This window comes from Coregonus clupeaformis, chromosome 34 (assembly GCF_020615455.1).
Source record: "Coregonus clupeaformis isolate EN_2021a chromosome 34, ASM2061545v1, whole genome shotgun sequence".
Taxonomy (NCBI): Eukaryota; Metazoa; Chordata; class Actinopteri; order Salmoniformes; family Salmonidae; genus Coregonus; species Coregonus clupeaformis.
The window spans coordinates 21,127,849-21,144,825 of NC_059225.1; the positions used below are offsets into that span (position 1 = coordinate 21,127,849).

General features: G+C 41.9%; 1 protein-coding gene across 3 annotated transcripts in view; it reads left to right on the top strand.

Moving 5' to 3' along the window:
• The first annotated feature begins 6,170 nt into the window (after positions 1 to 6,170).
• LOC121549482 (neuropilin-1a) overlaps positions 6,171 to 16,977 on the top strand; it is an 80,636-nt gene continuing 69,829 nt past the window's right edge. The window contains exons 1-3 of one of the 3 annotated variants that reach the window (XM_045210508.1): positions 6,171 to 6,254; positions 8,036 to 8,470; positions 10,093 to 10,267. In XM_045210508.1, coding sequence (XP_045066443.1) covers positions 8,404 to 8,470; positions 10,093 to 10,267 — 242 coding nt within the window. In that variant the 5' untranslated portion in view covers positions 6,171 to 6,254; positions 8,036 to 8,403. Of the gene's footprint in view, positions 6,815 to 8,035; positions 8,471 to 10,092; positions 10,268 to 16,977 lie in introns of all 3 variants that reach the window. The other 2 variants (XM_045210509.1, XM_045210510.1) reach the window with 2 other exon arrangements.

A 16,977-nucleotide genomic window follows, 5' to 3' on the forward strand; every position in this document is an offset into this window, starting at 1 on the left:
GAAAAAACACATGCTCTGATTAGTAGGTAACTAGGTTTTTTTAAAGTTCATGGTCTGCAGCCCATATCACACTTCATGATCTGGAGAAATAGGAACATATATTTAACAGTGGCAGATGGTTGAGGAAATATCCCATCAGCCATCACATTCCCTTAGGAAAAAAACACATGATTTCACATGTGGAAAATCAGTTTTGGAACACTTCACACATGCCCCCTCAGATTTGCCATGATTTAAAAAATACATGTATCTGTAATACTACTAGCCACCTAGCAATTTTATGAAGTTGGCTTTAGCTAACCCAGATAGATTCTCAATCTCCCAACCAAATAACTAGCTACCAAGAAGCCATTTCATGTGTAGCTAGCACAGGTAACTGCCAAAATAAAAGAAACACTAACATAAAGTGTCTCAATGCACCTTGGCCATAGATTCTACAAGTGTTTGGAACTCTATTAGAGGGATGTGACACCATTCTCCCACGAGAAATTCCATAATTCCATAATGCCGTTCCAGAATCTCCCATAAGTGTTCAATTGGGTTGAGTTCTGGTGACTGAGACCGCCATTACATGTGGCTTAAATCGTTTTCAAGCTCATCAAACCATTCAGTGACCACTCGTGCCCTATGGATGGGGGCATTGTCAACCTATGGGGGCATAGCCATGGTAGCCAAAATAATGGCCTGCCCAGCATTTTTATACATGACCCTAAGCATGATTCAGCACCTGCTCTCAATATACTTTGTATCCCTCATTTACTCAAGTGTTTCCGTTATTTTGGCACTTACTGTATCTTACAAGTCAGCTACACTACACGCGTTGCCATCAGCATTGTGTCAATGTGACGTTCTACCTGCTAGACCAGACACCAACTGAAATCAACTTTCTCATTATTTACATTCACAAGATAGAATTAACTCGCCATCAAGAATTGAACCTCGCCGATTCTTGAGCTTAGACGCTGCTGTGACGTAACGTGGGCAGTATAGCAGCTTTCATTGACTTCAAAGGAAGCATTCCCTCAATGACTGATGGCAATGCCGGACGCCAGGTGGCTGTAGTGTAGTAGGGCTCTTAGCTGGCATGCCTGCTGGCAAGGTTGGTAGACTTTAGAAAAGCAAACAATTACTAAACGTACTGAACAAGACTCACATTCCTTTCAATCTTTTACCCAGATTTTATCAGAGATGCAGAGAAGCATATTAAGTGTCTTTAAAAAATATAACCACCTCTCAGGAAGATACAGACAGCTCAAGAGGTATGCTTAGATATGCAGAAAAATATACATATTTTTTACATAGAATTAAGCATAATGATTATGGCTCTAGATTACAGGAAAAAGCTTTACAGGTGTTTGAAAAATACTAAATTCACCACTCCCCAGCCATCCTCACGTACTTTGTGCACCCTCAGATATTTTGGGTGCATGACGTCCTTGGTTACACATGTGGATTTTCACGTGTGATCACATAACCTTTCACATGTGAAATCATGTGAAACCATGTGGTCTTGGAACACTTCACATGTGATGATGGCCCCTTGATGATGTGAGGCCTGAGGCAATTGCCTCTTCTGCCTAATGTGAAAAGTATGAAAAATGTATGCACTCACTAACTGTAAGTCACTCTGGATAAGAGCGTCTGCTAAATGACTAAAATGTAAATGTAATGATATTTCACATGACCTTTCACATGTGTATTTACATTTTCATATGATGCCCTGCCAACAAAAATGACTCATTAGGATCTCCCCGGAACATCACAAAATAGCTGCAGTGTTTTCAATTTACAGTACATAGTTCAACATGTCCTCACCTGGGATTTAAACTCACAACCTCTTGGTTTACAGCACTTCGATCTTCCTGCTACGCCCCTATGTCTGTGTCAATGACTGATTTCACTTGTATTCCTACACTTTGGACTTCAAAGTAAATCTCAGCTTTGTATAATACACTAAGAGAATCTGTAATATTTATCAGAGTGATTCAGGAGTAACATTAAAACAGAATAATATGCCAGCACACCAACATTAGACAACTACTGTATACAGAAAACCCAAACATTTCTGAAATAATTTAATGAAATCAATGATGAGAAAATAGTCAGATTAACTGATAACTAAAATAGCAGTGCAGATGGCTCTCTTTTGCTAAGTGCAGCGACGTATTATTAGTCATTAATATGTACGGGACTTTTGCAAATGCTACAGACTTTGTGGTGCAGTGGAAAGATCAGCATACGGAGGTTGTGAGTTCAAATCCCATGTGGGATCATGTTGGAAAGTCAGTACTAAGTGATCATGTCAAATGTAATCATGTTGCCATTGATTTTTATTACACTATTTTAGCTGAACAACGTACCACTCACATGTGGAATGGCATTTTCACATGAAAGAATTTCACATGTGAAAATGTTATTTGCATATTCACATGTGAAAATCTAACTATCACATTGATTAAATATTTGTACACTATTTTAGCTCAACAGTGTACCACTTACCTTAAAACCCCTATACCATTTCATTATGTCTCAGAAAAAGAAATAAATGTGTTATAACTGTTTTCACATGTTGAGCTGAAAACAAAAGAGACATGTGAGGTCATTTGCTCACATGTGAAACCATGTTCACATGTATTCAATATATAGTTCACATGTTAACAGCACCTTTTCACATGTGAGGAGAATAACATGTTTTCACCTCACATGTAATTTGCAGATTCACATGTGGAATTTGAAGTTACACATGTAAAAAAAAATATCAAATTTGCCCTTTCACATGTGAAAAACGTTCAAATGTTTTCAAGTGCAGTTTCATCGTATCACATGTTGAAATTTTGCATCCCCATGTTGTCACATTTATTTCACATGTGCTCTAATGTTTTCACATGTGCTATAATGTTTTCACATGTGCTCTAATATTTTCACATGTGAAGTTTCATGTTATTAGATGTTGCTTCAACATGTTGACACGTTATCACATGAACTTCTCATAAGATCACGTGTAATCCATGGGTTTTTTCAATAAGGGTTAATACTGAAAAAAGAGAGAAGAGGTAAAGCTACAATACAGAGGTGACTGTCCAACATAGTGCCTGTCCAAAGTATCACCAGTTTTTACAAAGACCTACAGCCAATATGAATATTACTGTACATATTCATCAAGGTTTTCTATGGCATTGACTATATTATCATAAAAAGTTACAGTTACAGTTCATATGGCAGGATTAATTCCTGGGCTCAGTGTGCCATACCATAGCCTTGATATGACATCAGGACTGGCACCATACACCCAGTCATTTGGGGGCAGAGCTGAAAATATCGCCTTTATTGTGCAGCTGTAATTGGAAAACTGACATAGAGGGCCCTCTAATGGGTGGCCATATTCTATCTGCTTCCCAAATGGCACCTCATTCCCTATGAAGTACACTACGGCCCTGATCAAAAGTAGTGCACTATATAAGGAATAGGGTGCCATTTGGGATGCTGCCTACATTAATCCTGCTGCTTAGTCACTCTTCATTTTCCAAGCAGATTAGCCTTCAATGACTGACTATAGTCTCTGTTGATTAGAAAAGAAATAATGAAATCTTTCACCCCGAGTTTGTTTTTAATAAATTAACATATGTTTTGGTCTATTGGGCAGTTCTCTTCTCTTTAGGGAAAGAAGAAGAAGCAAGCAGAAGTCAAGGCTCACCTAATGAAATTAGGCCGACAGCCCAGCTCACGACGGGGGAAAAAGAGAATGTCTGCCTTTGTGCTTTGGCTAATTATACCACAGGAATGTATTAAAGATTACTGTGGGATATGAAGGGGCAAATCTTTTAAATGGCTCTCTCATTGTTCCCTCACAATCCCCTTCATTTCAGATATGGCGGCTGCCTCAGCCACCATTGTGAAATTACTCTGTCCCATTGTTCCAAAGCCTTGTTATCCACAAGACGCACGAGTCTAGTTAGTGGCGCTTTGATAGAGGGGCCCAGTACCTCTCTAATATAGTGTTATCTGCAAGAGGGGGAATTACCAGTGGTGGATGGAATAAAGCAGATCATTCCTCTCTCTCTAAGAAGACTAGAGATAGTGCACCATTAGTTGGGGCCATGATTGTCTTATCTTGCTCCACTTCCTTTATATGGCTATGGCGTAACAAAACAAAACAGAAAGAGAACATCCCAATTTGATATTTGCAATTTTTTTGAAGAGGAGTGATAGGCAGTGGTGGAAAAAGTACCCAATTTTCACACTTTAGTAAAAGTAAAGATACCTTAATAGAAAATGACTAAAGTAAAAGTAACTCAGTAAAATACTAATTGAGTAAAAGTCTAAAAGTATTTGGTTTTAAATATACTGAAGTATCAAAAGTAAATGTAATTGCTAAAATATCCTTAAGTATCAAAAGTAAAAGCAAAAGTATAAATAATTTCTAATTCCTTATATTAAGCAAACCAGACAGCACAATGTTCTTGTTTTTTATTTATTTATGGATAGCCAGGGGCACACTCCAACACTCAGACATCATTTACAAATGAAGCATTTGTGTTTAGTGAGTCTGCCAGATCAGAGCCAATTGGGACGACCAGGGATGTTCTCTTGATAAGTGAGTGAATTGGACAATTTCCTGTCCTGCTAAACATTCCAAATCTGATGAGTACTTTTGGGTGTCGGGGAAAATGTATAGAGTTAAAAGTACATTATTTTCTTTAGGAATGTAGTGAAGTAAAAGTTGTCAAAAATATAAATAGTAAAGTACAGATACCAACAACAAGAAAAACGTTAAATGATTTTTTCTTAAGTATTTACACCACTGTATATATTCAGTATTGTGACCTTTATTGGTGTTTAGCATTGTTTGGCCTTTATACATACTTACATTCTTCTGCAGTCTTATAATAAGAAGACTGATGTAAAGATCCAAGGTCTAATGTCTTGTTTTTGATCATGTAATTAGTTGACAATATATCCACAGTATAAAAAATAAAATAGTTTTTGATTTTGATTACCTTCCCTGAAAAAGAGAAATAATTATTTCTGCATAGCGATTTTAATTAAATGAAGACCCAAGAGTCTAATCATAAGTATACACTTGTTTGTAAATATAGAAGTCTTATTAGACATAAGGGAATTCCCCAGCAGGTTGTCTCTCTTGACACCACCTACAGGCCGGAGAGAGCTACGGTTGGGTTTCCCTACTGTGGTTACTGCGATCACACTATTCCACACTCCAGCTCCCAGACCCTCCAAACTGGGTGCCACCCTGGTGTGTTTAGAATGCAGTCTGAGTCAATGTATTCAACCCCCCTAAATATCAGGGCGGGATGTCAAATTTGTGCATTTGATGTGATTAATTTCAATATGAAGGCAATGGGAGTTAAATATATTTTAGTGAATAGCCTAACAATCTCCAAAGGTCTTTCTAACGTTGACATATAGGAGTTCAGCTTGTTTAAATTATCATGTCAATCAATTACTCACATTTGTTTTATGTTCACAATATCCTTATTATTAATATCATGACACAGGGTCACTTCTGGCCAATAGCAAGTTCCAGACTTACAGGATCGCGTGTGCCCTATATGCGCTCCCTGGCCCAGGTCTCTCAATGGTAGGCTATACACTCTTAGAAAAAAGGTGCTATCTAGAACCTAAAAGGGTTCTTCGGCTGTCCCCATATGAGAACCCTTTGAAGAACCCTTATTGGTTCCAGGTAAAACCCTTTTGGGTTCTACATGGAACCCAAAATGGTACCTGAAACCAAAAAGGTTTCTACCTGGAACCAAAAAGGGTTCTCCTATGGGGACAGCACAAGAACCCTTCTGGAACCCTTTTTTCTAAGAGTGTACCTGCTACCAAATAAGTCCATACCAGACTGCTAGTCAATATTAAGTGTGAATTTCAACACATTCAATGTGAGCATTTCAGAAGACTGTTCATACAAGGTCCATATAGACTGTAAGAATGCAGTTTGGGGCAATGGCTATTTATTAGTAGATCATTACACAAAAATGATCAATAATAGCCTTGAACGTATGAGTAAGATGAATGGCAGTTGTATTATCAGTGCTAATGTTGTGGGTGTGTTCAGATGTGTCCTAATCTCTAATGTGACTCAGTCTATTCTGTAGACTGCGATAAGAGAGGCAGGCAGTTGAATCTACATCTCGATTGTCGAGGCAACCCCCTGGTAAATGGGCGTGTGACTGGTTGGCTGGGTCTCGAGACGCCGGACACTCCAAACCAACCCTGCGTTCTCATCAGAGGTACAGTAGCCGAGCACAGAAACAAGAGAGGTGCGTGACGCGCAGTACAGAGAGAGGAATAAGAAATGCTAAATTCGATTCAAGCAGTCAATGATCTATAGGATATTGACATTTTGTAACCTTGGGTGATATTTTTAGACTGACTTTTACCGGCGCCGTGCTGCTCATTGTAAGCACAAATCCCGTATCCCTCACTTCATACTAGTGAGAGCAGCGGATAGCTGGCTGTGTGTGAGCTGAGTTGAGTCTCCGGGAAGGAATTGGCAGCGGGTGCGTGCCTTTGCGCGGAGCGGAGAGGTGCTGAGCTACAAGGTTGCCCGGACCGGCTCCGGCGTACTACAGGCTACTGATTGACTGGGGAAATAATTGGGAATTGACTTCCTCCCTTGTCAGCTGTGGAGACCTGTCCTTTCCTGTGGTGGTTTTGAGGTTTACGGATTTGGAAGGAGGTGTGGAGACTTTGACAGAGAAAAAGAGAGGGGAAACTGTCAGCCTGCCGAAAGCTGCTTCGCTTCGATATTGGATACATATGGGGTTGTGAGTGAGTCTACGAGACGCAGGTGATTGCCATTTGTATTCTTTACATGGCTTGAAATCAGGAGAGACAGAACAATTTTGCTATATGAAGAACACTGAGTGATGCAGGCTCTTAGCTTTCATTCACATTGTGTTAAAAATACACTGCATTGAAGTAGGCTACTATCTCTCTGAACAGCATAGAACGCAGGGAATGTGCAAGTTTTGTATTGCTTGAAATGTTGAATTACTCTGTAATTCAGATTCCAGTGTCACATGTAAGGAATGTTAGACGCCCTTGGATTCGTGTCATAGTAGTTGCACTCCGTTTTATTTTGTGACTTGGTGAGCATAGCAGCTAGTCGAAAGCATTTCATATTGAATGCAATTCCTCCTTTTGTGCAGTGCCATAAGGACAGATAGTCTAAAAAGGCAAATTGCTTGATGCTTTGCACTGCAATTGATTTCCCCTAAATCTCAATGTGACGTTTTATTAATGCTTTATCGTGATTCATGCTTTAACTAAGATATCTACATAGCCCATTGATGCGTAAACATAGATGTGGTAAAAATCTATTAATATTGCGAATCAATATTTCTTCTTTTGAATGATAATTCGATATTGAATACCAAATAGCATTTGAAGGAGGCTATTCTCTCCTAGTGAGCTCCATTGAATTCAGAATTAGCAGAGCGGCTTTAAGAGATGTCGTTTGGGACACAAAAATACAGGTTTTGGAGGCAGTAGTGGTCTATGTTATTGTCCTCCAGTTGAGCTGTTTGTTAGCGTTGTTGATTTGGGAGTTTAGTGACATCCAGTAGCCAGTGACAGTGTGACAGTCCGTGTGCGCTGTCACTTTCAGGTCTGGCTGGTGATCTGCAAGTGAGACAGAGTGAGTCTCGGAACAGGAACGGAGACCTCCGCTTTTAAAGAGAGAGGTGGCGTCCATAGGTTGGGCTATGCATATTTGTAATCAAACCAATCAGAGACCTCTGAGATTTAGGCTCGAGCAACCAGGCTGAAGCAGGCAGCACACCCGCTCAAAAGAGAAAAGCGGTCGCAATTTAGGGGTTGTATTCATCGTTTTAAGCCTCTATTATGGCAATGACTTTCGCCAGATGTTAGTATTACTAGTTCGTGTCTTGTCAGATTTTAGAATCAGCAGAGCGCAAAGGGGCACAACGCGAGGTTGATTTGCTAATCTGCCCACTTTTGAAACGAATATCACCACTGCTGCTTACACTCAATATTTCTTTCCATTTAGCACCGACGGATTACCTCTTGCCTGGTCATCGTTTCCAAGGTGTTGAAACGGGAGTGGTGCTGGTGCCGGGGATTTTTACTTCTTCTTTTACTGGCTCCGACTACTTGTGTGGAGGAAATGGCAACGCCAGCGTTTAAGAGAGGAACCCAACTGGAAGAGAGAGGAAACCGGACCTGAATGACAGGATACAGCAGCGGACCTGAGACATATCCAGACACATTTCAACTGCTTTAGTCAAGACACTTCTGCTTTATTTGTTTTCTTTCGGCCCAAGCTTGAAAATAAGGAAGAATAACAGGACCTGAAAAACCTTGGGAGGAGTTTTATTTAGTTTTTACTCATTTTATTTTGTTTCTAACAAAACAAGGATGCATTGTGGATTAGTGCTGTTCCTCTTAATGGGAATCTTCTTCGTCGCTAAGGCTTTCAAAAATGGTAAGTGACAACTGATATTCCCTCGGCTGTGCTGGGCTAGCATACTTATCCTGATGTTTTTAAGGATTAACCGTCTCTAAACCTCCGCGGATGTTTTCTGACTCGTTACGCATTCACCTGCCTGTCTTCCCCGCGGGTTAGTGCTGCCATTGTCACAGGTATTTTACTGTAGTGTGGGTCGTTCTATTTTTCAAATGTTATAAAAAGTTTGGCCACAGTAGCCTAGTACTAGGGTACTTCCCTCTTTCATTGCTGTAGCAAATACATGTAGGCGGCACTTCATTGCTTCGTTTCCACTATGAGCAAACTCATTTACGATAAAATGAAAAGAGAGACATAAGAAAGAATGAACCGCTATATTTCCAATTCCCTTGAACATTGCATTGTATCCTATTCAAAACACATTTTCAAGTACTTTACATGGCAGATGGTAGCTATAATAGAAAAGCATGATTGCGCACACATAAATGAAGATAAACTGAGAGGCTAATTTGGGCTACTTGAAGTGGCTTGTCTCTAGACACGAGAAAGTACTCGTTATTCTCCGGCGCTTGGAGAATTGGTCTGTATGAAAAGGAAAACAAGTTTTATAAGGATCTGCGTGAATCTAACAAACATTACGAGCATCATTCGTTAATATAGATTACTCAGCAAACGAAAAATAGATGGCATAGATATTTGGTTTTATGTATTCATGAATACATAGTCTACCCCCAAAACACAAATCAATTATGCGCCTCACAGATAAATTGTGAAAAAACTAGAGTCTATCATTTTTAATTGTTTGGCGTTATTGCCATATGACACATTGTCTACAAGTCGCATGGCACCATATGTGCCATTCCCATGGAGGCTCAGCCATACCCCGGTACAGCCACAGTCTAGTAGCAGCTCCCTGTCCGCTACATTAATCCATTACTCCCTGTCATTATGAGTTGTTCTAGATAATAGCTGTTGGTGACATTTCACAGATTTTTAAAGTAGCCTATTTTTGAAAAATCATTTTTACTTTAAATGACAAGCGATTAACATCAACCGTTTTGGCCCAACACAAACCATTAAAATTAACAGTAGGCTATAGCCGAAACTTTTGATAATGTTTGTGAACAATTGTATTGTATACCATCCTTCTATAGGCCTGTAAAATAAAATGTGTACCACACTGTGTTAACTGAGCAAATTAATACAATGAAAAGTAAATATAACACATTTATCAAAATGTGGGAGAAATTCATAATCTTTAGCGCAATGACGGTCAGAAATTATTGACTTTACCGTGTGTCTTTACGCAGGTAGACCTATCCAAAGTAGCCAAAACGCATATTCCATTTGTTTGGTATTTATTTAGACACCGTGGGTATATATTTCTATGGAGTTGGCTCGTAATTTATCAGCCTAAATATATATTTATAACAATTATTCAAACAATCATGTTCGACTCCAGTTTGATTTTGAAAACGCGTATAGGCCTACTCTCCATCTTCATCTGGACAATATTTTGATTAAAACACACTCTTTCTGCATTCAATTCTAGCCAACATTATTTACTAATTTGAATCCCTGTATCTGTGTCACTTTGGGATGTTGTGCTGACTGTCTTTTCTCCACTTTCTTTCTTGCAGACAAGTGTGGGGACAACATCAGAATAACGAATGCGAATTACCTCACCTCACCTGGCTATCCGGCATCATATTTGCCATCTCAGAAATGCGTTTGGGTGATAACAGCGCCTGGACCTCACCAGAGAATTCTAATCAACTTTAACCCGCATTTTGATCTCGAGGACAGAGAGTGCAAGTAAGTTGGCTTGGCTGCCCTCTACTCCGTTCGTGCATATTTTACATGAAAGCCCGCCATCTAGTGGCCATGGAATTATTTAGAGCGCAACGCTGCCTTCATGTGTGAGGCAGAAGGAGTGTTAAAAAAAGATACTTGCTTCAGAATTTATTTTCTTGTCATTGTCTGAGAGAGATTTTACTCTGAATGTTTTTCATATTCACATAGGTCTTTCTATTGAGGAAGTAAGCCCATTTAGTGGAAATCTAAGCTTCTATACGTTTCTCTTCCCATATCAGTCCACCTTTTGTCATCATTACCCATTTTTCTGGGTCAGTTACAAATCCTTGTTTGACATTTAAGCTTTAAGGTGTTACGCCACACTAGGTCAAACGGTTAACCTGGTCTAAGCCAGGCAGCCAGGCTATGAAACCGGAGCTCCACAGTAATGTGATGAGCCTGCTGCCTCCCTGTGTCAGTGGTGCCCTGAGGTGAAGCAATGTCTCAGCCTGGGCTGGCTGCCTTTCCCTCTGTCTCTGCCCTGTTCCCGGCTCCCTGTGTGTGTGTGTTCCCTCTGAGCCTTTGTTTACACTGGAGGGGCAGCTAGAGAACACAGAGTGAACAGGGCTGGATACTGTTACTGTATCCCCACTATGCACTACGTCCAAGCTCTTTCCCTGCTATGCCCTTTGTGTTTTCGCTGAATACCATGTAGGCCCATAGATTGTACTGTTTTAACATAATCTCTGCCCACTGGGCACAGACGTCAGTTCAACCACTAGTTTTGATCTACATTTGATTGAGTTGTCAACTAATGTGGATTCAAAGTGAAATCAACAATAATTTGAACCATGTCATTGGATTTAGGTTAAAAGTTTGGTGAAAAAAAGACACTTTGGGTATATATGGCTTTACTGCTTCTATAAAGGGCCATTCTGTGATTTACTGCCTGGTTGACCACTGCTGTCTTCCAGAGGAGGGTCCTGATGGTCCTGACTTTTCCTAGCTCAGATTTAATCACCCAGGGAGTGTTAAAATTTCCCCAGACACAAGGTTACTGCATGTGTGTGTCTTTGTGTCTGTTTCTGTGTCTGTGTCTGTGTCTGTGTGTGTGTGTGTGTGTGTGTGTGGACATACAGAAAGAGGAAACAATACTTTTGTTAATGGAATTAACCAGGAATGAGTTTCCTGTGTTTAAACACTCAAACAAAAAAACAAGGAATTCAGCCTCAAGGCACAAAATGCATTATGGCTTCCCTTTTTTCAGTTGAAAATAAATGTCCTCGGTGAACTTCAAGTTTGATCATTTCCGTATTGTTTACAAATGAGTTCTAACGTTTCAGTCCACGTCCCATTGAAGTTTTCTGTTTTCCATGTTGGGGCTGACCTGCCATGCAGTTAATTGCTTGTCCCTCTGTACATTTGTTAGTTGTGTATAAAGAGAATGTTATTTTCCTTGTTCCCACCTTTGCCAAACGTGCTTATTATGTTTGGAGCAGAACCAGGGTTTACAGTGTTTTTACAGTGTAATGCTACCCATAGAGTGGTCACAGGTTATAAACCACAGTGCTAGAGGGAAACACACTAACAACAACTAACCTGCAGAGACGTCTTTGAAACTTAATCAAGTCACAAGTGATTCGTGTGGTTCATGCAGTCATATGCGTCCCAAATGGGACCTTGTTCCCTATTTAGTGCACTACTTTTGACCAGAGTCCATAAGGTTTTTCATAAGGCTCTGGACAAAAGTAGTGCACTCTAGGGAATAAGGTGCCATTTGGGATGCAGTAATATACAGTGGAGAAACAGGGTCAGCTTGACCTCAAGGCTCTTCACCTCTCCTCTGCTCTGTTTGGTCTGGTAGCGTTTCATATTTAATGTTTTAATTGAGCAGTTTTCATGGGACTTTAGTTCCACTAGTTTCCACTTATGTGTTCACTTTAGACTGGCTGAGGAAGATGGCCAGTGACATTGGCTAAGTCCCAAATAGCACCCTATCCCTTACATAGTCCACTACTTTTGACCAGAGCCCATAGGGCTCTGATCAAAAGTATTGCACTATATAGGGAATAGGCTGCAGTTTAAGATGCAGTCATTCAATTAGGCTCTCTTTTTTTTCTCAGCCCTAAGTCTCAACTCAAGTAGCCTAATGGTGCTTAGTAAAGTGAAGGCCGCTCATTGTGTTAATAGCTAGAGGGACATGTCATAATGTAGATAAGTCAATTAAGGCTTGGGAGGGAGAGATACGTATGTGCTTCATGGCCATGGTGTCTTTGTGTTGGTAGATAGCGGTTCGGTTGATGTGATTTGTACAGCAGCAGTAATCAGACTTCCATGGGCCGTCCAGTCGCAGCTCAACTCAGACAAACACCCCATGCATAATGGGAACTGATGAAGGCCAGTCCCAGAATGGGAGCCTTGCCTTGCTTATCTGATTGACCAGTGGGTAGGGGGTACGCAGGCAGCTACAATGCAAGCCTCAGTGCGCTCCCCTGCAATCTAATTATTGGTCCAAATGGAACACACATGCTCCACATGTGCTCCTACATGGCCGTTATCAACCAACCAAACAAAAAGCAAGCTGAAAATGCTTGTAAAAAATGGCAGTGGCTGAGGCTACCTCTATTGTTACACATGTGACTGGCTGATGGGTTTGTTTGGAAGGTTAGGTATGCATTCCAAATGGCACCCTATTCCCTTCATAGTGCACCATTTTTGACCAGAGCCCTATGGGCCCTGTGTTCTCCACTATATAGGGAATAGGGTGCCATTTGGGACACAGACTCGGTCTACAACTCGTATCCTGAGAGAGTGGAGAGTTGGAGGAAAACAGTTAATCAGTAGATAAGGACTAAGTGGCCATTGAAATGTGGGAAATGTTTACCTTTCCATGCAGCATTGTATAGACTCTCATGCTGTGTTTCTGGGTTGCTCCACCGTTGTAGCTCTCACAAACCTAATGAAGTTTGAGGTAAAAGCCTGGCCCGTCAAGACAAATATTTGGAGTCAATTCGCTCTGAACTGAACTTCAGTGGAATGAACCGCTTTCTTGGTGACAAGGCAAAATTGAGTAAACGTATATTCCATGAGCTTGCCCTCTGTGTACTCAGGTTCACCACAATGACAATACTGTCCGCCAGACAGTGGCAGTTATGTTGTCTCATTGAGAGATGGATGTTTGGCTGGATATGAAGTCATAACCAAGTGACGGACATTTTTCACTTATAGGAAGTGGAATAATAATTTGGCCTAATGTGGACACAGACCTTGTCTGTTTCTGTTTGGGGAATTTTCTCAAAGATTGAGGACATATTCTGTAATAATCTAACATATCTCATTCAATGGGAGACTTAGAAAACCTTGGCTAAAAAAACCTTGCAGAGTGTGTTGTTGCTTTTTATGAAAGCTGCGTTGGTTGGAATCAACATTCCACCAATATGATATGCTTTTGACAGCACAATGAATCATTGATGTGCTTGGATCCACTGACCAAACAAAAATCAGACAGATTTTTTTCTATGCCCACACAATGTGAAATCCCCTCATAGCTATGGTGAAGACTGCAGAGGAGTAGAGCTGCCTTTTGACGGAAAGAGGGGTTCGAATTGAGTGATGGGGTAAGAAGAGGAGAGGTTGCTTTCTATATGAAATTGTCTCTCTTTCCTCTTTTCTATGTTTTTGAGAGATGAAAAGAGAGAAGATGATTCCTTCTATATGTCTCCTTATTCCTTCCTCCCTCCTCTATCCGCCTGTCCTGTGTTTGCTGGACCTCAGAGAACAGTGAATTCCTGTGTGACAGCCCATGCTGTCCTGAGATGGCGAGGAGACATGGAGGGTGAGGGGAAATATTCGGTGAATGCCTTCTGAAGAAGGCCCTTTGTGGTGGGAGAGGAGAGAGGAGGAGAGGAGGAGAGGGGGAGAGGAGAGAGGGGAGAGGGGAGAAGAGAGAGGAGAGAGGGAGAAAGACTGTCAGTCAGTGAGTGAAAGATTCAGCTCGTCTAACACACAATGCCCACTAGCTGAGCTCCCCACTAGCTGAGCTCCCCACTAGCTGAGCTCCCCACTAGCTGAGCTCCCCACTAGCTGAGCTCCCCACTAGCTGAGCTCCCCACTAGCTGAGCTCCCCACTAGCTGAGCTCCCCACTAGCTGAGCTCCCCACTAGCTGAGCTCCCCACTCCGTCCCCTAGCTCCCCTAGCTCCTATAGCTCCGCTGCTACTGACTGTGACTGCCCGTAACTCAAGGCTTGAAAAAGCAGCTTTTTCCTCTCTCTAATTATGACCCCCTCCCCTCTCCTGTCGAGTAGCCCCCTCGGAGAGCCACATACCCTGCTGGGAAGACAAACACTCTTCGCTGTGGTCTGAGACAATACACATCCTGCCTGCCTGCCCTCTGCCCTCCACTCTCCGCCCGCCCTGCCGGGCATTCCTCCTGGCTAGCCCTGCTGGACTACAGGCTTGCAACCCAAATGGTACCCTATTCCCTATATAGTGCCCCATAGGGCTCTTGTCAAAAGTAGTGCACTATGTAGGGAATAGGGTGCCATTTGGGACATAAACCTAGACTACAGACATGAGTTACAGCAGGGAAAAGCAGGGGAAAGTGTACTCAGCCCCCTACTGGTTCTGGAGAGTTCTGTTTTCATACAGGTCTTTTTGTTCAGCACGAATCCTAAGACCCTGACTGACTCATAGGTTCGTAACACAACACTTCATGTTTAACAATGAAGACCACCTGTTCCTCTCAGAGTAGACGAGGGGTACTGTGAAGAAGGAGAGGGTTTGTGCATGGGACTCACTGCTGTGACTGCTTCCCCGGTACTGCCACACAAGCCTGGCTGGGTCTGAAGCTCCCTGCTGGGGTTGGGATATCAGTGGGTCCTCTCTCCTCTGTGGAGAGGCTCCATCTCTGTGTGGAAGTGCCCCATAACTCCCCCAGAAATCCCCTGAATAAAGTGTGCTGTCTCTCCCACTCACTTCCCCTTTCACTCCCTGGATGCATCCCATATGCCACCCTATTCCCTATATATTGCACTTAGTTTGACCAGAGTCCTATAAGCCCAATAGAGCACTATAAAAGGAATAGGGTACCATTTGGGGTGCAGATCCTCTCTCACGTTCGTCTGCTGCACAAGCAAATAAGGAGGTGGTGAGTGGGCTGCGTGATCGTCCATCAGCCTCCGTTGTCATGGAGGAAAATAAACAAGGCAGGAATGTAACGAGGCTTTTTTATTCTCTGTTGGCACGTTCAGGCCTTTTAAAACAGGCAGGCAGGCTATGACCTCTTAGGGCCAGGGGAAGAGATTTAGGCTGACATGAATTTTTGGAGATACTTATAGCCTGGCTAACAGACAGGATTTCTAGTCGTTTATGGGTCTCTGTTGTGTAAGTATGTGTCAGTGAAGCAGTTATGCTATACAAGATCAAAGCAGAGTTGAAATAACAGAGGCAGATCTGCTCAACGAGATGAAATGCAGAGAGCAGCAGCACTGTTTATTTAAACTACAGAGTAGGACAATAGCGGCTGAAATGATGCACCTGGTAATTTTGCCTAAGGTCCGCCTCTAGTGTTGTACAGTAGGAAGTACATTGTATCTCAAATTACATTAGAACAGCACCACTGATAGCAATTTGCTTCAAGGTGAGTTGTTGCTCTGAATTATCCCAAATCATAACTTGCCATAACAGAAAAGAGCACACAGGTTTTCAGAAAGCCCTGTTTTTCTGGTATATTCACAGCATACAGAAGTACCTCTGGCCAGTCCGGTGACCCATTAAAACTAGTGTAATTAGCATTTCCCAGCAGATGAAAGCCCTGTCTAAACTATCTCTCTGGGGTCATGTTTAAAAGAGAGGTTCACCTCTGTCATAAGATAGAGGACAAAAGGCTGAAGAAGAGAGTGATGTAGGAATCCTCTCGCTTTCTCTCTCTCACTTTCTCTCTCTTTCTCTCTCTCTCTTTCTCTCTCTCTCACTCTCTTTCGCTCTTTCTCTCTCTATCTCTCCCTCTTTCTATGTCTCTCTCTCATTTCTCTCTTAAATTACTCAAAGGGTTAATGGTGGCAAAGTCCTTTGGCTAATGAGCAGGATGTAAGTGTGTAGGTGTGTGTGTGAGTGTGTGTGTGTATGTGTGTGTGTGTGTGTGTGTGTGCGCGCATGTCTATCCCTGGCTAGAGGAGATGGGTTTGCCAGTAGTGAAGTGTTCACCTTGGCCAGTGTTGGAAGGGCAGCCTGATTGAAAAGCTTTCTTGCCGTGACATCTGCCGTCCTCCCTGCTGCTCTGTCACTCCTTTGATTCATGCGCATCCAGCTCACGCACACCACGACCGGGAGGCGAGCCACTCTTCTACACCGCAGGAGGGCTCCACTTCAGAGGAGGAGGAGAAGGAAGAGGAGGGGAAGGAGGAGGAGAGGAAGAAAGGAAGGATAAGAGGAGAAAGGGGTCTCAGTCGTAAATAAAAAAAAAAGCCGAATTGGAGACCTATAACTCTGCTACGCAACCATATAAAGATATCACGTTTCAGGTTGATTTAGTTTTTAATGTGGGGAGTTATCTTCCCATGTTCACTGAGAATGGATGATTTAGTATCTGAGTTTTGTTTGGCTGCGGCCTGTTAAGTTTTTTCCGTCCAGAGCCATACAAGCATCCCTATATGGACTTTTTTAGTGAATGATGTCGCAGCCCAGACAGCTGAGGGATTTCTTGTAGTATGCCTTGCTTTTTATCCAAAAC